General features: G+C 49.9%; 1 protein-coding gene across 3 annotated transcripts in view; it reads right to left on the reverse strand.

Annotated features, from left to right (window-relative positions):
- The window catches only part of GPR107 (G protein-coupled receptor 107), a 254849-nt gene that overhangs the window by 189649 nt on the left and 41064 nt on the right, over positions 1 to 24136 (reverse strand). For all 3 annotated transcript variants that reach the window (XR_014965462.1, XM_085613975.1, XM_085613973.1), the window contains exons 3-8: positions 6422 to 6472; positions 5843 to 5931; positions 5329 to 5444; positions 4158 to 4195; positions 1949 to 2002; positions 857 to 967 (exon numbers count right to left, since the gene is read on the reverse strand). Coding sequence is in view for 2 of the 3 variants with exons in the window: in XM_085613975.1 (XP_085470101.1) it covers positions 857 to 967; positions 1949 to 2002; positions 4158 to 4195; positions 5329 to 5444; positions 5843 to 5931; positions 6422 to 6472 (459 nt within the window). In the remaining variant the exon portion in view is untranslated. The remainder of the gene's footprint in view (positions 1 to 856; positions 968 to 1948; positions 2003 to 4157; positions 4196 to 5328; positions 5445 to 5842; positions 5932 to 6421; positions 6473 to 24136) is intronic.

Here is a 24136-nt window from a genome sequence, read left to right on the forward strand (position 1 = left end):
TTATGATGATTCGAATCATTGACAATTATTCCTAGGAGCCTCAGAATGGATTTCTTCATATGTTCAAATACAAGCAAGACAGAGGAGCCGATCCACAGTTGAATCACGGGCTGTAGAGGGGGTCCAATTCCCATTAAATGACTTTTATATAGGGTGAAAGATTTGTCCAAGGAGCTGCAGCAATTTTCAAACAATTAGTCTGTCGCATACAGGAGAGAGTCTTCCTTATTCAGTGAAATTAGGCGTTTTGAAGAAATGTCCATTGTTTAGTTCTTGTATCTTTTTTAACTGGGAAGTCTATTTTTTCCCAAAAAAAACGTTTCCCAGATAGCAAGGAACAAAGAGGCATTTCAATCAAAGCATTTTGTGAATACTCCAATTGAATGGCTTCCAAAATTGATTAATCACAGACTAGATTGTAATCAAAGTGTATTGGAGGCCGACCCCCATATTTAATTTTCAGTTGACTCTCATATGAGAAGACATGCCTCAGGATTTGGTAGTCTCTTAAAATCAATGTCTTTTTTAAAGAAAACATTTATATTTTGCTGCATTTACCTCGAAATAAGTCTTGACAATCGATCTTATGAGAATGCACTTCCGCCTGTATGGCTACCTTGTGTCTACTTTGCATATTTTTATTTGGGGTTCCTTTTCAAATTCAATTCTCTCTTGGTTGTTTCCCTGAAGATGAATTATATCACTGGAATTTGCCCACCTGTTACAATTCTCTATATTTAGTTCCTTATCAATCAATGAGTGAGACAAGGGGGAGGCAGTATAGCAGCCAGCAGATAAAATCCACTGGCCCAACAACACCTTGCTTATAATATACTAATTTACACACACTACTCACATCAAGGCTGAAGAGAAGTTTATCCCTCATGGCGAACTGTTCCTCGGCGCAACTGTGAAAGTACAGGCTGTATAGACCTTCCTGGTCACCCGAGCTGATATTGAAAGTGAACTGAAACAAAAGACAGAGAACATATGAACAAGTTCACACAAAAAAAACCTCCAGAAGGAAGACTTAGGCAAACTGCGATTGTACATTGAGAAATAAAAACACTAAACCCTCCCTCCTATATTGATGGTCTTATTTGGTGTGAGCCCTGCTGCACTGCGTTACCAGAACATAACCTATAATGTACTCACTGTGGTGTTATAAAAAGGAATCTGCGAAGCTGGCAAGTTAACCTAGGAATCGGAGTGCCTGCTGTGGAGATAGGCATGCAACACTTAGTGCCGGAGTCCCAATCTCAACAGGTTAAACCACCCGTTACGAAGCTGAACTAAAAAGAAGACTACTGAACTCCACAATGGGTAGTATTGCATCACTTAGGGGCAGTCACTTTCTGGAGTGTGCTTCATAAATGTTTATTATGATTTTAATAACTATCAGGATTACTCAATTGATAGCAGACCCTCAGAGAGATGCACAGTCTTTCATAGCAGTTTCTTTGCAATCTGTAGAAACAGTTCCATCATATGCTGGTGTTTAAAATCAATACTCCCTTTTCCACTAGCATAGTGAAATTAAACTCTGGAGAACAAACCAGATAATATTGCATTTTTTTGAAGCGCCCCATGACCTTTCTTTGAGCTTTAGTACGAGAAAGGAAAGACTTGAGTCACTTAAAAGGGCAACACAGGTGTGACAACTGACTTAACCTGAAAGAACAGTCTGTTCAACAACAGGTAAAAGTATTTACCCACCACAAAAGACATGGCCTGGGTCAAAAGTGACCTCACCTGAATGAAAACAGTCCGACCCACAATTACTCTCACCAGAAAAACAGGTCTGACACATACCTGAAAGGATACGGTTTTGGCCAAGACTGACCTCATGTGCAGGGATGGTGCAAGTTAGGGATAACCTAACCAAAACAGCCTGAGCCAGGATTGACCTTACTGTTAAGAACACAATATGAGCTCCAAGTGAACCCACCTGAAAGGAGACAGTCCGGTTGCGCCTCTGGAAAGGGAAGGATTCTTCAGGCATCTAGAAGATACAGATAAAGGGAATGTTTTTGTAAGAATAAGCAAGTGCAAAGGCAGAGCAGTGAAAGAGGGCTGTGCAAAGGCAGAGCAGTGAAAGAGGGCTGTGCAAAGGCAGAGCAGTGAAAGAGGGCTGTGCAAAGGCAGAGCAGTGAAAGAGGGCTGTGCAAAGGCACAGCAGTGAAAGAGGGCTGTGCAAAGGCACAGCAGTGAAAGAGGGCTGTGCAAAGGCACAGCAGTGAAAGAGGGCTGTGCAAAGGCACAGCAGTGAAAGAGGGCTGTGCAAAGGCACAGCAGTGAAAGAGGGCTGTGCAAAGGCACAGCAGTGCAAGAAGGCTGTGCAAAGGCAGAGCAGTGAAAGAGGGCTGTGCAAAGGCAGAGCCGTGAAAGAGGGCTGTGCAAAGGCAGAGCCGTGAAAGAGGGCTGTGCAAAGGCACAGCAGTGAAAGAGGGCTGTGCAAAGGCACAGCAGTGAAAGAGGGCTGTGCAAAGGCACAGCAGTGAAAGAGGGCTGTGCAAAGGCACAGCAGTGAAAGAGGGCTGTGCAAAGGCACAGCAGTGAAAGAGGGCTGTGCAAAGGCACAGCAGTGAAAGAGGGCTGTGCAAAGGCACAGCAGTGAAAGAGGGCTGTGCAAAGGCACAGCAGTGAAAGAGGGCTGTGCAAAGGCACAGCAGTGAAAGAGGGCTGTGCAAAGGCACAGCAGTGAAAGAGGGCTGTGCAAAGGCACAGCAGTGAAAGAGGGCTGTGCAAAGGCACAGCAGTGAAAGAGGGCTGTGCAAAGGCACAGCAGTGAAAGAGGGCTGTGCAAAGGCACAGCAGTGAAAGTGGGCTGTGCAAAGGCAGAGCAGTGAAAGAGGGCTGTGCAAGGGTACAGCAGTGAAAGAGGGCTGTGCAAAGGCACAGCAGTGAAAGAGGGCTGTGCAAAGGCACAGCAGTGAAAGAGGGCTGTGCAAAGGCACAGCAGTGAAAGAGGGCTGTGCAAAGGCACAGCAGTGAAAGAGGGCTGTGCAAAGGCACAGCAGTGAAAGAGGGCTGTGCAAAGGCACAGCAGTGAAAGAGGGCTGTGCAAAGGCACAGCAGTGAAAGAGGGCTGTGCAAAGGCACAGCAGTGAAAGAGGGCTGTGCAAAGGCACAGCAGTGAAAGAGGGCTGTGCAAAGGCACAGCAGTGAAAGAGGGCTGTGCAAAGGCACAGCAGTGAAAGAGGGCTGTGCAAAGGCACAGCAGTGCAAGAGGGCTGTGCAAAGGCAGAGCAGTGCAAGTGGGCTGTGCAAAGGCAGAGCAGTGAAAGTGGGCTGTGCAAAGGCAGAGCAGTGAAAGAGGGCTGTGCAAAGGCAGAGCAGTGAAAGAGGGCTGTGCAAAGGCAGAGCAGTGAAAGAGGGCTGTGCAAAGGCAGAGCAGTGAAAGAGGGCTGTGCAAAGGCAGAGCAGTGAAAGAGGGCTGTGCAAAGGCAGAGCAGTGAAAGAGGGCTGTGCAAAGGCAGAGCAGTGAAAGAGGGCTGTGCAAAGGCAGAGCAGTGAAAGAGGGCTGTGCAAAGGCAGAGCAGTGCAAGAAGGCTGTGTAAAGGCAGAGCAGTGAAAGAGGGCTGTGCAAAGGCAGAGCAGTGAAAGAGGGCTGTGCAAGCAGACAGCTGTCAGCGTCGCACATCCACAAGTTAAATCACAAATAAACCCGCCCCCGAAGTGGCCTAGGTTTGTTCAGAGGGACGAGGTGCTCCTCTCTCTGTACAGGGGGCATGACTGGTGTACTGATTTATTACTCAAAGGGAACAGGACACCCATCAGGAGGTTCACACCTGTCCAAATAATAGTTTGGGGGGGGGGGGGGGGGTGAGGAGAGGCTAGAGCGGGTAAATATGCCCATTAACCACTCCACAATCCAAAGCCAGCTCACACAGCAATGACGTTTTCAATTGTTCAGATGGTCATGGTAAGCAGAAATTCAGCCCCTTGCACTTCCACAATCCTACTCAAAACAAATCTTCCTTTAGCCTCTCGGGATTTTACAGACAAGGGAAAATCCCACCTCTTGTCTATTCAGGGGCCACTGGCCAGGCCAGAATAAAGACTTTGCAAATGTTTATCCGCCATTGGAAACAAACAAAAGGAAGCATAAAATCATCTTAATTCACATAAATGTATCAAAGGGACCTTCGCCTTACCAAGGACTTGTCCGCACTACGTTTCACCTTCTTGGTACCTAAAAGAGATAAGTTTTAAGAAAGATTTTTCAATGTGCTGAACTTGATCATGAAGCCTGACTGAGGACTTGGCCGCTGCAGCTTTGTTTAGAGCTAAATCCTCTGCCATGGACCTTAATTGCAAATGGAAAACTTGTTCCTACAGTTAGGAATCTGGTGCGGATCTGGGCTAATGATCCGTCATTTTTAATTCCTGGCCACCTGCAATGCGAACACCACAAAGAAAAATATGCGCATATCACTAATGCTCCTCACCAGCGAGCCAGCAGGGATTGCACATCACATGGAGAACAGGATGGGTATAGGAATGCTTTGTCCACCCTAGAGTGCAGTTCAGGACTGCACAGGAGTACAATCGCCCAACCAGCTAAGTAAACAAGAAGGCAGCTGGTGTCTGCGCACTCATGTGCACTGTAACTACAGATTCAGTCGAAGTTTGAAAGAATCCAAAGGGGTTTCTTTAACATCCCCATTGGGCCTTACTATCAACCAGGTCAGAAGATGATATAACCTTCTGGGAACCCACAGTATGTATATATTGCTATGTTATTTTAATATATAGCTAGGTCACCAGTCACATGCTCAGAGTGCTAGATAACTATGAAACAAACACATGCACACAAACACTGAGTTAGACATAACCCACAACCACAGAAAGACATGGCTGAGACAAATGCCAGAGCAGAGGAATGCATATGGGGCACACAGGTTGAGTGGCAACTGCATAACAAGACAGAAGGTTGGAGAGAGGGAGATAATGAAGCGTAGGTGGTAAAATGAAGCAGTGTCCAAGAGACGCAGGCACCAGAAAGGGGCACATACACTGCTGAGGGATACAGGTGGCAGAGATGGGCATTGATACTAATTGAGGGATGCGGGTGACGGAGTGGGACATAGGCACTGCCAAGGCTGCGGATGCACGAGGGGCACAAACTGTGCCCAAGGCCAAGGGTTCACAGAGGGGAATACATACTGTTGAAGAGCCCCGCTGCCAAGGGAACACAAAAGCCATCTAAGTGACACCATTGGCAGAACCAGCCTAGACACATGATTAATGGGGAAAAGAACTGACCATGCAAGGTGCAGGGTAAGGCTATGGCATGCAGGTTGTAGAAACATTGCTCAGAATTACCTTGTGATGCTGCCAGCTTTGTACCTTTCGTTGCTACTGCAGTTTTCACTTCAGAAGGCTTAGATGTGATTTCAGGCCACTTGAAGGATTCTGCAGAATTCTTGGTGATTTTTACACTGCAGAAATGTAAATAGCAGCTTATGAATACAGCAGAGAGCAGGGTGAGACATTTAAAGTCTGGAGATACAGCTATACATGTTAACAGTGCTTGCTCTAGTGAGAATTTTCTTTAGAAAGAAGAAAAATATTTTCACCGAAGTTCTGCACCTAGCCTGTGAATATTTCTGTAATCAAATGTACACAACATTCAGTGGAGAACATCTCTGCTATTAAATTTACACAATGTGTAATTAAAAAACACTTGCAAAACAGGTTGCATGTGCCACGATACGCTCATTGGGGACAGTGCGCTTTACAAAATCAAACAAGCAAGGAGACTTTGTGCAGCTCTCTGGTGCGCGAGCAGTTCTGATGTGCGATCTCGCAGAATCTAAAAGAAATCTGAGTCACTCACAGGCTGGTGTTGAAATCCAGCCGCAGTAGGGCCACGGCCAGGTCCTTCTGAGGGGTCTTCTTCAGGAAACAGTAATCCTCCTCTTCATTCTAGAGGTAGAGAGAATGAAGAGCACAAACACAAGAGTTTACACAAAGGTGTGATGCACCTATTCGAAATGATCCAAGCACAAAATCCTATATGCAACTAAATAAATCTGTACCAGTACCTAATGAACAGTAATTGTTACAAGCTACAACTGTCATTTACAGTCATGCACATGCCACAGCCACACCAAGTTATAGAAAACCATGCAAACAAAAGTGGTGTTATAAACAGCAGCACAGATAAGTCCATAACACTTACATAAATACCAAGTAACATAGAACACTACAGGTGCGCGCTGATTCCAGGAGGGTGCACAAGCCCTATAACCTGGAAGTTCACAACCACAATTCAGACAACCTGTTACACACAATCCTACAACAGTAAGACAATAGGCTGCACATTACGATACATGAAGCCATGCACAAAACTACAAGAGGCAAACTCAATTCATAACCGTCACACATGAGAAAGCAGGAGCCCACACAGCCTTACCAGGTAAGCCGGGAACCCGTCATTCTTTGTCTTGTGCAAACTGAATCCGTACTGTAAAGTGAAAAAAGGTGCAATTACTTCTTGTAGCAGCTGCTTCACATGATCAATATCTAGAGAATTAGTGCATGTGAACACAAGACCATGTCCCAGTAACAACCACATTAGCCCAGAAAGATATCTCAGTAAGTTAATTGCTCACTTCAAACATTGGTTGTAATGTGCAAGTCGCAAGTTAGATCCCACCAATGCCAAATCCTTCTGAACTTTCAAATAGTGCCAATTATGCAACAAACATTGCACACCCATAGCTATGTGTTGAACACAACAGCGACAAAATTGCATGATTCGACTAGCCATGATCACGGTCAATTGTTTCACCAACAGTCTAACCGTTCTCTGGCAGCTGCAGCTGAAGTAAACTGCTTTACCAATCTTTACCTTACACTGACAAAATGTGTTTACAATGCAGAGGGTGTTTCTTCTCAAAATTCAACTTTTTTCCACTGAAAAGTAAAGCATTCTTTTCATTTCACACCAGAAACACAAACTGTATACTTACTATTTGCAGTAAACATTTCCCGGTTTGAAAAAATTCTTTACGCTATCGACCCAAAAACATAAATGCACTGCAAACAAACAGATCACAGGTAATATGGTCCTACCATACAAATGATCGAGAGGCATTTACATACAAACCACTCAGCCTTTGCCACAACCCCTTCATGCCAATACTGGACCACATCACATGATTACATAATATATATATCACACTGTTACCTGTTGCATTATAACTATAAATATGTAGTACGTCTCCTCCTGGTACCGCAATTGCTGAACTGCAGGAGTGGCGTGTGATGCCGGGTGCGACACCCAATAGCAAAATCCACACGTCTCTGGATAAGAGAATACACCTGCACTCCAAGTCCTTACAAATGCTTTATGTAGACGTAGACAAACTCCTGCTACGCGTTTCAGCCCTACGGCCGTGTTGACGCACGGGGTGGCTGTGCTACCCATATGCCATATATACAAAAGTGAACAAAACATCAAGATAGGACTAGAACGTCAGATTCCGGGTAAACCATGAAACTGACGCCGCCATCTTTAAATGTGAAAGGAAAAATTATGAGTCTGTATTCTGCACTCTGTAGTGCTACCATATTATACATGAAATCAAATGCAGCAAAGTAAAATTATACGTTTTGTCATCCTCAGTAAATTCGCATGGGCGTCCTATGTCACAATACAGTTAATTATAGAAAAACCTTCATCCATACATAGGTTGCATGACGTGCCAAACTTCCTCCCCCCGAAGGCAGTCCAGCAATGACAAGGTCAGCAAACCAGGTTGACCGGTCTGTCTATAGCCAGTGTAGTACTCCAAAGGTATAGGTCCAGGAGTCCTGGTTAGTAACGTATATAAAATGTGGGCAATTGCATGCCGATGCACCTACAGTGTGAGATAGCCCAGAGTAAGTTCGAAGGAGTAGCAAACGTTTGGGGTGACTGGGAAATCCCTAAATATTACCACGGTGAGGGGAAACCTCATCTCCAATATCTGGTGTCAGACAGTTCATATGAGATGCATGACAGTACTGAATACCACCCCAGTGGGCAACGGTTATACGGGTCCCAGTCCCCAAAATAAGCAGCTAAAAGGGGCTGCTATAACGACCATAGGGGGTAAAAGTGTACAGTAAGTTACCCAAACAGACTCCTTAAAGAGGCTTGCCCAAACTGAGCATCCACCCAAGTATCAGAATCTAGACAGAAGTGGCGAGCAAAAGTGTGTACAGATCGCCATGTAGCAGCTTTACATATCTCTGCAATGGGTACATTTCTGAGGAGGGCTGTATTAGAGGCCTTCCGTCTGGTGGAATGAGCCTTTGGTCAGCCAGGGAGTTGCTGGTTAGCTAGCTGGTAAGAGAAGGTAATGCAGGACACTATTCATCTAGAGATGGATTGCTTAGAGGAAGGAAGACCAGTGCACATAGGACCATAATTCACAAAGAGACGGCTCGATTTTCTTATGCTCTTGGTTTTATCCAGGTAGAATTTTAGAAACCTTTTGAGGTCAAGAGAATGCAATGCCCTCTCAGGAGGGGTGGTAGAGTTCGGGGAAAAAGGTGGAGAGTGTAATTGACTGATTAATATGAAAATCCAATACAACCTTAGGCAGAAAACTAGGGTGGGTTCTCAGGACCACTCTGCTAGCATGGAAAATTAGATAAGGTTATTTAGAACATAGCGCCTGGATCTTGCTAACTCTGCACACAGAGGTAATTGCTACTGAGAAAGTGGCCTTCCACGTCAGGTGCTAGAGTGATGCTTTATGAATTTGCTCTACGGGAGGACCCATCAGTTTAAAAAAGGACTACATTACGCTCCCCAAGGAGGAGAGGGAGACCTAACCGGAGGATAGACCTTTTTTAGCCCTTCAAGAAGTCCTTAACCACTGGCATCTGAAAAAAAGAAACCTGCGTGGGCTATTTTCTATATGCTGTAATGGCCGCCAAGTGCACTTTTATCAAAGTGACCTGGACACCCGATTTAGCCAAATACAAAAGGTATGTGAGAATAACCTGTTCCTGTCCAAGGATGGGATTATGGCCATTGGCTGTGCACCATAGATAGAAACGATTTCATTTGACAGCGTAGGACTTCCGCATAGATTGTCTCCTCGCTTCTTTTAGAATATTCATATAGTCTGACAAGAGACCTAGATGTTCATATTGGAGAGACTCAGGATCCATGCCGTCAATCTCAGGGATGTGAGGTTGGGGTGGAACACCTTCCCACCAAACTTGGATATTAGGTCCAGACGGCACAGTAACCTCCTGTGTGGTGTCTCGGAAAGGTGAAGAAGGACCGGATACCACTACTGACGAGGAGACACTGGTGCGATCAGGATCACCTTAGTTCTAGATCTGTAGAGTTTGTTGATCACCAGTGGTATGAGCAGGATTGGTGAAAGCGTAGAGTAATGTCTCTGACCAATCGATCAAAATCGCATTCCCTCAGGAGCATAGTTGGAGATACCTGGATGTGAAGGCGCGAGATTTTGCATTTGTAACATCCGCAAAGAGATGGATATTTGGAGAACACCATCATTGAAAAATGTCCTGTGCAACTTCGTCGTTTAGCACCCAGTTTGCGCTTCAATGAAGTTGCGGCTTATGGCGGCCGAGTGCATACTGAAGGAGCCTGGGAGGTAGATCGCAGATATGGTCAATTTTCTCACCCATGGCAATTTCCAAATAGCTTGTGCCTCCAGCGACAGAGGTATTGACCTGGTCCGTCCCAGTTAGTTCAAGTCGTACATGGATGGAAGGGAAGAATGACTTTAGTACTAGGTGTACAGCTCTTAGTTCCAACATATTAATGTTATATCCCAACTCAATTTCTGACCACATCCCCTGAAGTTGAAGAGAGCCCATGTGGGCTCCCCAGCCCTGGAGGGACGTGTCCGTGATAATCGTCTGGCTGGGAAGTTCCTGATGGAAGGGGATTCCTTTTCAACAAATGGTGATATTGCATCCACAATTTCAGGGATTCTCTGACTATCTGAGGAAGAATTATAGTGTCCTCCCAGCAGTTCGAGATCGGAGACCACTGATACTCCAATGCCTGCTAAAGAGGTCGCATTTGCAGCCTGGCATTGGGAACCATGAAGATGCTGGAAGCCATGGAGCCCAGCAGAGAAGATACTGGTCTAGCCATGGGATAAGGTGGGCTGCGGAGAGTGCAACATTTGTTGCCGATTGAGGATAACCTCTCCTGCAAAGGACACACTTTTGCGTCTGCGGTGTCCAGAACAGCACCCAGGAAGTGAATCCTCTGGGATGGATTGAGAATGGACTCTGTATAGTTGACGTACAGGCCCAAACCGACTTAACACTCGAACACAGGATTGCAGGAATTCCTGTAGTAGACTGGGTGAAGCACTCTTGAGCAACCAGTAGCCCGGATATGGATAGACTAAGATTTTTTGCTTTCGTAGAAAAGCCGCTATCAGCGCCATGCATTTCAACGTGCGGGTGGCTGACTAGAGTGCGAAAGGCAAGATCTTGTATTGGAAGTGCTCTGACACCACCTTGAACCTTCGAAATCTCCAATGCTTCTGGGAAATTGGTATATGAAAATATGCGTCCTGAAGGTCGATTGAGCACATCCAGTCTTCTTGATGAAGATCAATCAATCAGGGTATTGTAAGCGCGCTACTCACCCGTGAGGGTCTCAAGGCGCTGGGGGGGGAGGGGGGATTACACATATCCGTTCAGCCGAAGAGACAGGTCTTGAGGGTCTTAAGGTGTTCAGGGTGGGGGCGCATCCGATATCTGTCGGTAGCTCGTTCCAGGTTTTGGCTGCAATGTGAGAGAACGATCTTCCGCCTGCTCTGGCTCTATGGATGCGTGGGGTTTCAGGTAGTGCAAGGTTGACAGATCGGAGGTTTCTTTTACACTGTTTTGGGCTTCGGTTAGTCCTGGTGGCCTGAGCGTCGAGGGCCCACTGCCTCCGCCCGGCCTGCACCTGGCCCTTAAGGCCTTCCTGCGGTGGCGACTGCAGGATTAGTAGGGTATAGTTGGAGAATATGGTTTGGATGGGAACTAGATGGGGTTATTTGGGTCCTGTTCTGGGGAGGGTGGTTGGGGAGTTGATTCATATTTGGGTTGCTAAGTTATGGTTGGGGAAAATGGCAGCCATCAGTGCTGTGAGGATCGATGTCCTGCTATTGTTGGGACCCAGATGGGGAGACTTTGCGAGAACAATATGGGACAATGGCTAATGCTAATCTGAAATGTGTTACTTGGAACGTACGGGGGCTTCACACTATGTCCAGGCGTCACAAGGTCCACGCTTACTTAGTGCGTAGGGGAATACAAATGGCGCTGCTGCAGGAGACTCATCTGAACAAGGCGGAAGGGGCGGCCTTACAGCGTAGGTGGAGGGGGCAGGTCTTTTGCACTTCGTACTCGGCGTATGCCAGAGGGGCGCTGATCTGGGTTAGGGCTGGGGTTCCCTTCCAGGTCACGAACACAGTGATAGATCCAGAGGGGCGTTATGTGGCTATTTCGGGGACTTTGGGAGGGAGAGACCTAAACGTTTGCTGTGTGTATGCTCCTAATGTAGACCAGACTGCCTTCCTTTCCAGGTTATCGGGCTCGTTGGCCCATTGCCTCTCCGGACCCCTCCTACTCGGTGGAGATTTCAACTCAGTAGTGGATGTAGATATTGACCGCTCGCATCCACCCCTCCCCGATTCTCCGGTTCGTCGCTTGGCTAGGGATCGTCGGGACTGGCAGACTCACTGGGGGTTAACGGATATTTGGAGGGCGCAACACCCCACAACCAGGGACTACTCCTACTTCTCGAGCCTCCACGAATTGCACGTTCGACTGGACGGATTTCTTGGCTCGCCCGAACTGGTTTCAGCAGCGGTCCGGTCTGAATATTTGACCAGGACCATTTCTGACCATAACCCCCTCCTGTTGGACCTTGGCTGGTTTCCCGGGGTGCCGGCGGTGCCCACCTGGAAATTGCGGCCCGAGATCCTTGAGGACAGTGTCTTCAAGGCGGACCTAGGTGATACGATTTCAGAGTACTTTGCGTCCAACCGTGGCACCGCGAGCTCGAGAGCGCTAGAGTGGGACGCTTTTAAGGTGGTGGTGAGGGGGTACTGCATTTCTAAACAGGTCGGCGTGAGGCGAAGTATCCTCGCCGACCTAGAGGCAGCGGATCGAAAACTCCGCGAGTTGGAGTTACGCCGCCCCGGGCGCCCCGAATTGCAGGCGCGCACGGCGGAGGCGAAGGCGGCGGTGGCGGCGGAGGTCGAACGGCTCCGCTGTTTTGACTATAAGGCCTATACGGTTCGGTCCATCGCAGAGGGGGATAGGTCGAGCGCGTTGTTGGCATGGCTGGCCAACCCTACGCGGCAGTCCTCAATGACGACGTCCATGCGCAGGGCAGACGGAACCCAGGTGTACACCCAGCCTGCGATTCTGAGCTGCTACCGGCAATATTACGAGCGCTTATACCGCAGTCGCTCGGTCCGAGACCCTGACCTGCTCGATAACTATTTGCGGCCTCTAGAGATCCGAACAATGGAGCGGGACGTGGCGAAAGCCTTGGGGTCCGACATAGAATTGGGAGAGATCCGTAGCGCCATCAAAAAGATGGCGAGAAATAAGACTCCGGGCCTGGACGGTCTTCCGGTGGAGTTCTATGCGGCCTATGCCGATCTCCTAGCCCCTAGATTGTTGGTAGTATACAGGGAGGCGAAGAGGCTTGGGCGTCTCCCAGGCTCGATGTGTGAGGCATTGGTGGTCCCGCTCCTCAAGCCTGGAAGGGATTCCTCCGATCCGGGGTCGTACCGTCCCTTATCGATGCTGACGGTGGATTATAAAATACTGAGCAGCATCCTGGCCTCGAGGCTGCTCGGCCACATGAGCTCCTTGGTACATGAGGACCAGGCTGGCTGTATCCCCAGGCGTAACACGACCATGAACATTCGTCGGTTGTTCCGCTTGCTAGGGGAACCGCTTGTGGACGCCCCGTGCCCGGTTGTCCTATCAGTGGATTTAGAGAAGGCTTTCGATAGCCTGGAATGGGACTACCTTTGTGCTGTGTTGCGGAGGTTTGGCCTCGGGGAGGGCTTCATCAGGTGGACCAGGGTTCTGTACGCCTCGGCGTCGGCCAGGGTTCGGGCGGGACCGCTGATTTCCTCACAATATCCGGTGGAACGAGGCACGAGGCAGGGATGCTCGTTATCCCCACTGCTCTTTGCGCTGGAACCTCTTGCGCTGCATCTCCGGTCGGGAGCCCATTACACGGGCCTGTGGACTCCTTCGGGCCCGCATTACATCTCACTGTATGCAGACGACCTGTTGCTCTTCCTAGAAGACCCGCTCGAAGCCCTACATAGGGCTGCGACGGCGCTCACGGAGTTTGGGGAGGTCTCGGGCCTCCGAGTGAATTGGACTAAGACCTGTCTTTTCCCGGTCCGCAGGGGCACCCCTACCCCTACTCTGAGTAGGGAGATTAGATGGGAACCCGACTGCTTTAAGTATCTAGGGGTGTATGTCTATCATGAACCTTCTGGCCTCCTGGATGGGAACATTGCCCGGGGCATTCGAGCACTTCGAGGCAGTATGGGCTTTTGGGCCACGCTACCGCTCTCGGTGGCGGGGAGGATTGCTTTGCTTAAAATGGTGGCGCTCCCCCGGTTGCTATATTATTTCAGGACACTGCCGATCTGGGTCCCACCGACCACGTTTCGACTTTTACGATCCATGATTGTCGGATTCCTTTGGGGTTCGGGCCGCCGGCGGGTGGCCCTCAAGACTCTACTGAGGCCGAAGGAGGAGGGTGGGCTTGCGGTGCCGGACTTCGAAAAGTATTACTTAGCGGCGCAGCTCCAGGCCTTCACCCAGGAGATCGCCCGGGAGTTCCGGGGCCCCGAAGAAAAGAGGGGAACGGGCATGGCCAGGCATGTTCTCTCCTTCATAGCGATGAGACAACGGTTGGCCTTGCAGGACTTGTCAATGGAGGAGCGGACTATCCGCCTGTGTTGGAACCGAGCTCACGCCCGGGGCCACCTGCGAACACCGTACGCGCCCGAAATACCGCTGGGGATGCTAACGGCTCTGCCCCATGGGGGTGATTGGTCGCGGCTAGCGACCTGGGAGGACGCCGGTCTACAGCTAATCGGGGATCTATACGAGGACGGGTCGCTCTTGCCCTTCCAGGAGCTCATCGAGCGCTTCGGGATTCCCCGTGGCGACTTTTTGCTGCACTCGGCCCTTGTTCGAGCGATCCAGGCGCACTGGAGACGCGGGCAGGAGGAACCTCCTTTATCCCCGGTATGCCAATACGTGATGATGTCTGCGGGCACGGTGAAGGCGGTCACTTGCCTTTACGGCAGACTGATCAATGAGGGGATGGCTCCCCTCACCACTTTGAGAAACCGCTGGGAGGTGGACATTGGCAGGGAGATCCCGGAGACGACCTGGGCCCAGCTAGTGCGGAGGGCCTGGAAGGGCACACGCCACGCCCGCTTTCAATTGGTCCACTACTACGTGCTCCATAGAGCCTATTTGACCCCGGTGAAAATCAGGCGATATTTTGATACGACTTCGGCGGAATGCCCCAGGTGCCCGGCCCAGGAGGCAGACCTCCTCCATATGCTGTGGGCCTGCCCGGGATTGTTATCCTATTGGGAGGAAGTGGGGAAGACCTTGGAGGAGACGACGGGGAGATCCTTATCGCTTGACGCGGCGGTGGGTCTCCTGCACTGGTTCCCTCATACCCCCAAAAACAAAATTTCTAGCAAGTTCATTGATCTGGGGTTGCTCCTTGCTAAACGGGAGGTGACCAGGAATTGGAAGGCACGAGCTGGTCCGACGGGAAGCCGGTGGCACAGCGAATTTTTGAAGTGGGCGGCGGGGGAGAGTACGCTCAGCTAGCTTGGAGGCAGCGCAATGAGAAGGCACAGGAGGCAGCGATGGAATGGGAGATGTTAGTGCAGGCCCTTAGGGATTATTGCGCCCCCAGCGACCCTGAGCTTGAGGAAGAGGCTCGCCCTGAGTCCCGATAGACGATTACACTTTTCAGATCTATTGCTTTCCCCGTGGGTCCTTTTGGAGATCCTGTAGCGGTGGATGCCGCGCGCGGATGGCAGGGGGGGGGGAGGGTTTACCTGGCTTCGGGGTGTTTTAAGAGTGGGGTGTTCTTTTGGGTTTATGGGCTTGTTTGGAAAAGCAGATGACGGACAGCGGGTTCTCCGGGCCAGCTTCGACATCCTCCTGAGCCCCCATTGAATTTCGCCGCTCGACCCTAGGGTTGTGGGCTGAATGGCTGTGTAAATAACTTACGGTGGGGGAACGGAGGGTTGCATCTCATTGATCGGGTGTGATATATAATGTTGGCCGATTACGTAACGATTTACGGATTCCTGCAATAAAAATATTTTAAACAAAATCGGAGGTTTCTTTTGGGTACGTGGAAGTTTATTCTATCGTTGAGGTATTTGGGTCTGTTGTGTAGGCAGTTGTAGGCGTGAATGAGGATTTTGAAAGATACTTCTCCACGGGGAGCCAGTGGAGTCTCCGTAGGGGTTGGCTGATGTTTTCGTTTCGAGGGATGCCGAGGAAGAGTCTGGCCACGGTGTTCTGTATTGTCTGGAGTTTGCGTAGTAGGGACTTGTTGATGCTGGCATAGAGAGCGTTTCCACAGTCCAGTTTGCTGGTAATGAGTGCGTGGGTGACTGTTTTTCTTGACTCCGGGGGGATCCATTTGAAGGTCTTTCGAAGAATGCGGAGGGTGTTCAAGCAGCTGGAGGGGACAGAGTTGACCTGTCGGTTCATGGCGAGTAATGAATCGAGTACGATGCCGAGATTTTTGGGTTGGTCTGAGGGGGTAGGTGACTTCTGAGGGCAGTGGGCCACTAGGTGTTGTCCCATGCTGAAGGGGTGGTTCCAAGGACGAGGACTTCTGTCTTTTTGGTACTGATTTTTAGGCAGCTGTTAATCATCCAGACTGCGAAGTCTTGCATTGCTCTCGGGAAGTTGAGTTTTGCTGTGGTGGGGTCTCTGGTGAGGGTTGTTGTCTGACGATGGCTGCGAGGGGGGGCCATGTAGATGTTGTACAGGGTCAGGCTCAGTGATGACCCCTGTGGGACTCCGCAGGTGATTTCCGTGGGGGCAGAGGGGAAGGGTGGTAGTCTGATCCTTTGGCTTCTTCCGGTGAGGAATGATCGGATCCAGTCCAGGGCAGTTCCTTGTATGTCGGCGTCGTGTAGTCCGTCGACTAGTGTGCGGTGGGAGACCGTGTTGAAGGCTGCAGACAGGTCGTGGAGGATGAGGGCTGAGGAGTGGCCTTGGTCCAGGAGGGTGCGGATGTCGTCTGTGGTGGCAAGTAGGGTGGTCTCGGTGCTGTGGTTGCTTCGGAATCCAGATTGGGCAGGTTGAGGACGGCTTTCTCTTCGATGAATCGTGTCAGTTCCCTATTGACTGCCTTCTCTGCCACCTTGGCTGCGAAGGGGAGGAGCGAGATGGGCCGGTAGTTCTTGTGGTCAGAGGGGTCAGCCGTGGGCTTCTTGAGCAGGGGCCTGACTTCCGCGCGCTTCTAGTCATCTGGGAAAGTGCCTGTTGTGAAGGTGGTGTTGATGGTCCGTTGTAGTTCGGGTGCAATGGTGTCCGCAGCCCTGTGGTAGATGTTTGGGGAGCAGGGGTAAGTGGGGGGCAGGGGGTCAGTGGGGGTCAGTGGGGGTCAGTGCCCCCCCCCCCCCCCCGAGTGGATGCCTTTTATGGTCATGACTGTCCTTGGTCTCGATTGGTGTCCAGTTGGAGATGGTGGGCTGGCTGGTGTCTCTGGCGGGTGGGTGGCCTGCTGTGGCGTCTTGTGGGTAGTCGACAAAGTTGTTGTAGAGAGTCCCGATCTTGAGGTGGAAGTAGGTTCCAAGCTTGTCACAGAGGTCTTGGAACGGGGTGATGTCTGTGGCTTCGCTGTGTGGTTTGGTGAAATCCTGAATGACACTGAAGAGTTCCTTGGAGGTGGCGGAGTAGTCGAGGATTTTGTTGTGGATTAAGTTCCTTTTGGTTGTTCTGATTTGGTTGTAGTAGTCAGGTGGAGTAGTTATCGGTTGTCTTGGTCTTCCTCCAGTTCTTCTTCAGACGTCTCAGGTGCGTCTGGCTTTTTGGAGATCAGTGGTGAACCAGGCGTCTTTCCAGGGGCGCCGTTTGCCGGGGTTGCGTAGCGGGGCGAGCTCCTCTGCGCAGTTGGCGATCCAACTGTGGAGTCCTGTGGCTGTGATGTTGACGTCGGATGCCTAGGTGGGGTTGTCTCGGGTGAGGGTGGAGTTCAGTTGCTAGTCGGTAACCTTGCTCCCCTTTCTTCGTGTTGGGCGGGGGTTGGTGCCTTGGGTTTGTCGACGGTGAAGTGAAAACAGTGGTGTTACCTGCAGTGAAGATGGGGTCGAGGGTGTGTCCCGCTCTGTGTGTAGGTGTGGTGACGAGTTGGTTGAGTGATGTTGGCAAGGTTGTCCCAGAGGATGGTGGAGTTGGGGTCACTGGGGTTGTTGGTGGAAGTTGAGGTCTCCAATGAGTATTTAGTTCATTGATGCGATGGCGTGGGGTGCGATGATGGCGTGGGGTGCGATGAAGGCTATGATGGTGGTGGCGAAGGGTGTCCAGCGAGTCTGTAGTTGAGGGTTCCTCTGAGTGTGGTGTTAGGGGTGGTCTGGATCTGGAAGTGCAGGTGTTAGGCAGAGGGGAAGGTTTCGCTGTAGGTGGTGAGGCAGAGGATGCTCTTGTGTGCGATGTCGAGGCCCCCTCCCAGGTGGTTGGGGCGGTCCTTCCTCTGGATCTTGTATCTGTCCAGGATGGCGGTGTTGAGGTTGGGAGCGGAGGTGGCGTTGGTCCATGTCTCCGTGAAGAAGGTGATGTCAGACGATAGCGTTGAGTAGGTTCCAGATTTCTATGGCCCGTTTGTGTACGGAGAGCACGTTAAGGAGGGTGCATCTTAGGGTGTAGTCAGTGCAGGTGTTGGCGGTGCCGGAGGTCGGGTGGTAGGGAGGGTCTGATGGCTGTGTAGGCAGGAGAACTGGCCATGGGTCGAGTTCGGCGAGGCCTGTTGGCAGTCTGAGTCTTTCGGGGTTGAGTGTGTGGAGGGCGGCAGAGTCTTAGTGGTGGGGGGGTAGTGGATCCAGGGTTCCTGGCGCTGGTCGGGGCGCAGACGGGCTTGCCCTAGGCGTGCCTTTGGCACACCAGCAGCGCGACTGCACAGCAGCCGCCATTAAGTAGGGTTGGGGGGCGGGACTAGAGGTAGGGAGGTGGGAGCGGGGGCTGTGTCGGGGGAGGGGCTGCTGGGGCAGCAGCGGCGGGAAACTAATGTTAAAACTAAATTAATAAAATAAAATCATGAGGAATGAGGTAGTTAGAGGGCAACAAGGAAAAAGCAAGTAAGCAGAGGGGTACACCAGGCAGGCTAGGACTGGACCACTTCTGAGGCTGGAACGGGCTGTCGGCGCAAACCCTTCTCAGGGGAGGACTCTGCACAGCGGCGATGATGCGGAGCTGCTGGGTAGAGCGTTATCCTAGACCGGAGGTGCACAATAATTTGATGTAGAGCCAACATCCTGAACATTTCTTTGCGGAAAAACTTGTTTTAGAGTCTGAGATAAGAGTATAGGCCTGTATTCCCTGGTTGGACCTTTCTTTAAAACCAGGAGGTAGCGGGGGTAAATCCCCTGCCGTTGTTGTGGCCAGAGAACTTTTATGATGGCTTGTTTTTGTAACAGGATATTTATCTCCACCCGAAGTAGTTCTTGTTGATTGACTGATGATCTTCGAGGTGGGACTGCTGCCAGAGAAGGGGACATGAATCTGATTGAGTAACCATTCTGCACAATAGCAAAGCTGGGGAAAGCAGGCACTCGATGCTTTGTCTGCTGCTTAGTAGAGGAAGCTGACTGTTTGGAAGCTCCCGAGCGACGCCGTTGATAATGAGACTGGATGATGTTATTGCGAGGCCCAGTGTGGGGTTTGAACTCTGTTGATACTGGCGACAGTCATAAGGGCAGTAGCTGCGCCTAAACCTTTGCGTTTCTCCTGGCCCACTGCCTTCAGGGTGTCAAGTTTGGACTTCATTCTGGTAATCTCATCATCGGCATGAGTGCCGAACAGTGAAGACCCACTGAAGGGCAGGTTAAGAATCCTGTGTTGGGCCTCAAGTTTCAGACCCGTAAGCCGTAGCCAGGAGGAGAGCCTAGCACAGATGCCATGGGAGTATGGATGAGCAGCCAGGTCAGAAGCATCCGCTGCTCTCTTATTACCTGCTTAGCTACCAATTCTCCATCCTGGAGGATTTCCTGGAAATCCTGCCAATCTTCTTTTGGTAGTTTCTCCGTAAATCTAAAGAGGGAGTCTCATAGTGCTCTATCGTACCTTCCCAGAAGTGCTGAGGCACGAGTGACTTTCATATAGGAAGCAGAGGTGCTACACATCCTTTTTCTAAGGGGATCCATCTGCTTACTGTCCTTGTCAAGTGGCACTAGGAAGGAAGACGCCCCGGGTGCCATTTTCTTGCCGCTGCCACTATGACAGAGTCTGGAGGAAGATCAGATCTCAGAAACAGTTGGCCCTGGTCTGGCGCTTTGTATTGTTTGTAATGCACAATGGCACTGGCCCTACTGATGCCGGCGTAACAAAGGTTTGAAAAACCAGTTCAGGTAGCCCAGGAATCAGGGGGGAGTAGTGGTCTAGTGGACGACCTGTGATGCAGAGTTTCAAATATGACTGTTGCCAAGGTGGTGGCAGTTGGCATCTCAATGTTCAGCTTTGCCGCACCTCTACATAGAATTTCATTGACCGTGAGGATATTGTCCACTGGTGAAACTCTTGCAGGAGGGGTAGCCAAAAGTGTAGGCGAATAATCTTCTACAGAGGCTCTGGATGTGTCTGTAGACCAGGACGGAGACCCGTGTCTATGTTCCCAAGGTCTGCAGGATTGGGACTGACGAGACCTACAACGATATCGCCTATGTGGTGTTCTAAACCAAGGTCTTCTTGGTGAAGGAGACTGTGGCCGTCATGGAGACATTTGGGGAGATCTAGTGACCGGTGTAGCCGGATGAGCTGCCCAAGTAGAGATTCTGGAAGGCGAATATGTTTGAGAGTAGTCCAATCCTGGACTTATCCTTGGCACTCTCCACTCCTTCATACTCTTCAGCCACCTCAGTGAGAGATTAACCGGTGGTGTCTGTTGTTCTCGAGCCGGAGATCCCTCCAGCGAAACTTGCACAATCCTAAGGTCTGGAGAGGATGCTGTGCTCTAAGACTTTGACCATCTAGATCTCGGTGTCTGTCTCTGCGAATCCACAACTTGCACCTCCCTCGACGTAGAGGGAGCTTTCGACGTCTGTGCAGGTAAGTCAGAAGTTCTCGGTCTCTTTGCAGGTGGAGAAGCGTGGAAAGACATCGGTCTTGACAGATCTCCTAGAGGCGGACTGTCTTCACCTTAGCGATGCAGACAGAGCGCCCGTGCTTGGATGAAAGTGAGGCTCTCGACGCAGATGGTCTTCAACTCGCAGTTGGAGGGGTCTTCGGCGGTGACCGTCCATACCTGCGTGGCGGTGAGACCCTCAACGTTGAACTTCTGTTCCACTGTCGGTGGGAACCCGACCTGGACCGTCAACGTGGAATTGTCGAAGTCGATCGGTGCAGCAGCGGCGATGTTAAACGCCGACTCAAGTCAATACTTAGACTTACTTGGGGCCATTTGCGACGACAATCTTCTTGATGTCGACTTTGTCTTTGCCAAGGGCCTGGGGTCGACCGTGTCGTCCCTGACTGCTCTTCAGACGGTCGCGGCAGAGGCCTTCCAGTCGTCAATTTTGATGCACAGTGACCATAGAGACATTATTCAACGCTGGTCTCCTCTCCAACGATGGTGAGGCAGAGAGGCGTCTTCTTTTTTCACCTTTTCTATCGCTTTTGCTATGCTCAGACTGCACTTGAGAGAAAGGCTCTTTAGAAAGTTACATGTTACCCTCCAGGACACTTGAAGATCCTGGTCCTCTCTCCTGCATGGCATGCAGCTTGATTCTTTCCCTATCACGTAGAGTCCTGCTGGAAAGTTGTTTGCAGTAATAACACTTGTCTGGTTGGTGTGAGGATGGCTAAAACACAATGCAGACAGAGTGTTGGTCTGATTTAGCCATTTTCTTCCCACACAAAGGGAACTTGAACAGGGCAGGCATCTCAGACTAAATAATTAGCAACAAAAAAAAAAAAATGATAGTACAGCTTGTACTCAAAGACGTCGAGTGAAGTTCAACAAAACGCACTTCTAAATATCAATTAATGACAAAGTCAAAAACACATGAGCTCAATGTTCCAGGATCCTCACAAGAGGAGCCGGAAAAAAGAACTGACCTGTCACCTGTGGAGCATGATGGGAGTTTGGGGGTCTCAAATGCACTGTGGCAGTTTTAGTCTATTGTGTTTTCTCCATGCAGCCTATGGGCTAACTGCCTGACATTATCTTGCCTTTTTCCTTGAAAATAAAGGCTATGTTAAAACAGTGAAAGAGTGCATGTTTCTATGTCACAGAAATGTTAATAGATATGTATTATTTTAAATGAAAAATACAATGCAATGTTGGCGGGTTAGGATGCGCATATATATATATATATATCACAGTACTGCATACTAGATTTGGGTTAAACATATATGAATATATATGTATTCCAGCGGGTCTCCCCACCAGAAGTTCGTTCTTGTCAGTACTGTATCAATGTGCCATATGAATAAGTGATGCCGCCCGGCCTCCGGGATGTGGGCAGTACGGCTGTGTATGCTGCACGGATAAATGGTTAAGGGGGGGACGGGAAACCCGCATCACTGACATGCGTTCTGGTTACTGTACAATATCCTTGGTCCTGCAATAAAAATGGTTTGACAAAAAATATGAATATATACGTATTCCTGTATATGCTCCGGGGGTCCATGCGCGGGGCGGGACTACTCGGTGCTTATGACTATTGATGAGTATTCCCTGGAAGCGAATGTACATTATTGGCCTCCATACAGGACCGAACCCTCCCTTTTTTCCAGCATGTACACCTTTACCCCCTATGGTTGTTATATCAGCCCCTTTTAGCAGCTTATTTTGGTGGCAGGGACCTGTGTAACAGTTGCCCACTGGGGCAGTATTCAGTACTGTGTCATGCATTACATCTCATATGAACTGTCTGACACCAGATATTGGGGGTTCTGTTTCCCCTCACCTTGGGAATATTCATGGCCCTGGGGCCTAAATCTAAGGGAAGGGAGGCGATAGGCCCACCCCCCTTCCCGAGCCTGATATGCCCAGGGACCCCATCCCCTGGGCCTGAATACAACCAAAACAAGCATTGGCATAGCCAATAGGGCTCGCCTTTGGGACCTTATAAGTGTTTAGCCATGCAACAGTTGCATAACTAAATACTTATAAGGTCCCAAAAGCGATACCTATTGGCTATGCAAAGCGGCCCTGCGGCCGCGAAAGTGATCACGATCACGAACAAACATCAAAGCGGCCGTGCGGCCACGAAACCGAAAGTAATGTCGGTAAAGTGCGGCGCGCGCACCCGCGCACATGCACTGTGGCTCTAGGCTGGCCTGGTAGCACTTTTTGGAGCCCTCTCAATAAGTCTCGCCAGACCAGCGCATGCGCTGGGTCAGGCGAGACCTAAAAAGGGAGGGGGTCCTGCATGGCCCACTCCCAAAGCCTTTAGGCCCCAGGAACCCCATCCCCTGGGGCCGTAGTTTATTAAAAAGGGGAGGTGGGCTCACACAGCGCCCCTCCTCCGGCATTAATAGGCCCTGGAGATCTCATCCCTTGGGACCGTACCTTATTTTATAAAGTTGCCTTTGGGCCTGGTGTACCCCATCCTCCGAGGCCAAAACATATATTATGGAGAGAGGGGCATGCAGCATCCTTCCTCGAGTCCTAATAGGCCCTAGGGACCCCAACCACTGGGGCCAAGATCGAATTGGGGGTGGGGCGGGGGGGGGTGCAGCCCCCCAGCAAAGACACATAGCAACTAAGGTAACATGCATACTAAGACCTGAAACGGAGCACAAGACAGAAAAGTTTGTAATGCTTTGATACTTCAACTAAGAGAAGGCACTAAAGCATGACCAATAATTTTACAAATCCTAATGTGACCTACATAAAACAAAAAAGAAAAAAAAAAAGCTATTACTGAGCATGAGCTGCACCAGACTGAGAAGAAAAGAACTCCCACCCCAGCCTCTTTGCATTGTACTGCATGCAATTGTGAAATGTTGTGAATTAGTGAAAGATGTACAGCATGTGCGACTAACGGGAAGGATATCCTGAAAATTGGAGAAAAGCCAAGCTTTTAGGGCTTTGCGGAAGGTCGAAGGCACAGAGTGATTTCAGGTAACATGGTGGTGGTGGTGGTGGTGGTGTGGGTGGTTGTAGTGTGTGGTGTTATTGATGTGTTTGGGGGTGGTGGTGGGTGTGTATGTATTGAGTGGTGGTGTGTGTATAATATATTTGGGTGGTGGTGGGGGTGTGTGCTTGTTCGTTGCATTAGGCATAAAGATAGACTGATATATCTGATCTACTGGCGCAATCAGCATTATCCAACTCAAAAAATCTTTTTCTTGGTTATCTCAACCTCCATTGGATTGATACCAATGACCCCACCGTCTCCCTCCTCACTACACTTCTTGAAATCAACTAACTCAAACAACTCTGCCAATCTCCAACTCACACTAAAGGATCCATACTGGACGTCATTCTGTCCAATGATGATCTGACCTCCGTTACTAATATCATCCCCACTGACTGGTCCGACCATCACCTTATACTGTTCACCATTGCTACGTCAGAAAACCTCCCCGCCCCTGAAACTACCAGACCTAAGAAATTGACCAGAAACCTAAAAGGCATCCCCCCAGGTGTTCTACAATCGAAACTCCAAGCTCAACTTCTTCTCATTCCCCCCTCCCAAAATGCGAATGAGCTCACTGAACTATTTAACAATACTGTTATAGATATTCTTGACCAACTAGCCCCGCCTAAACTCAAAAACCAAAGAAACACCCCCTAAAACTCTTGGTTTAATACGGAGATAAATAATGAGAGACGGGCACTCAGACTGTCAGAAAGAACCTGGAGACACCATCCCTCACCCTCCCATCTTGC

The sequence above is a fragment of the Triturus cristatus genome, chromosome 1_2 (genome assembly GCF_964204655.1).
Source record: "Triturus cristatus chromosome 1_2, aTriCri1.1, whole genome shotgun sequence".
In the NCBI taxonomy this organism is placed as follows: domain Eukaryota; kingdom Metazoa; phylum Chordata; class Amphibia; order Caudata; family Salamandridae; genus Triturus; species Triturus cristatus.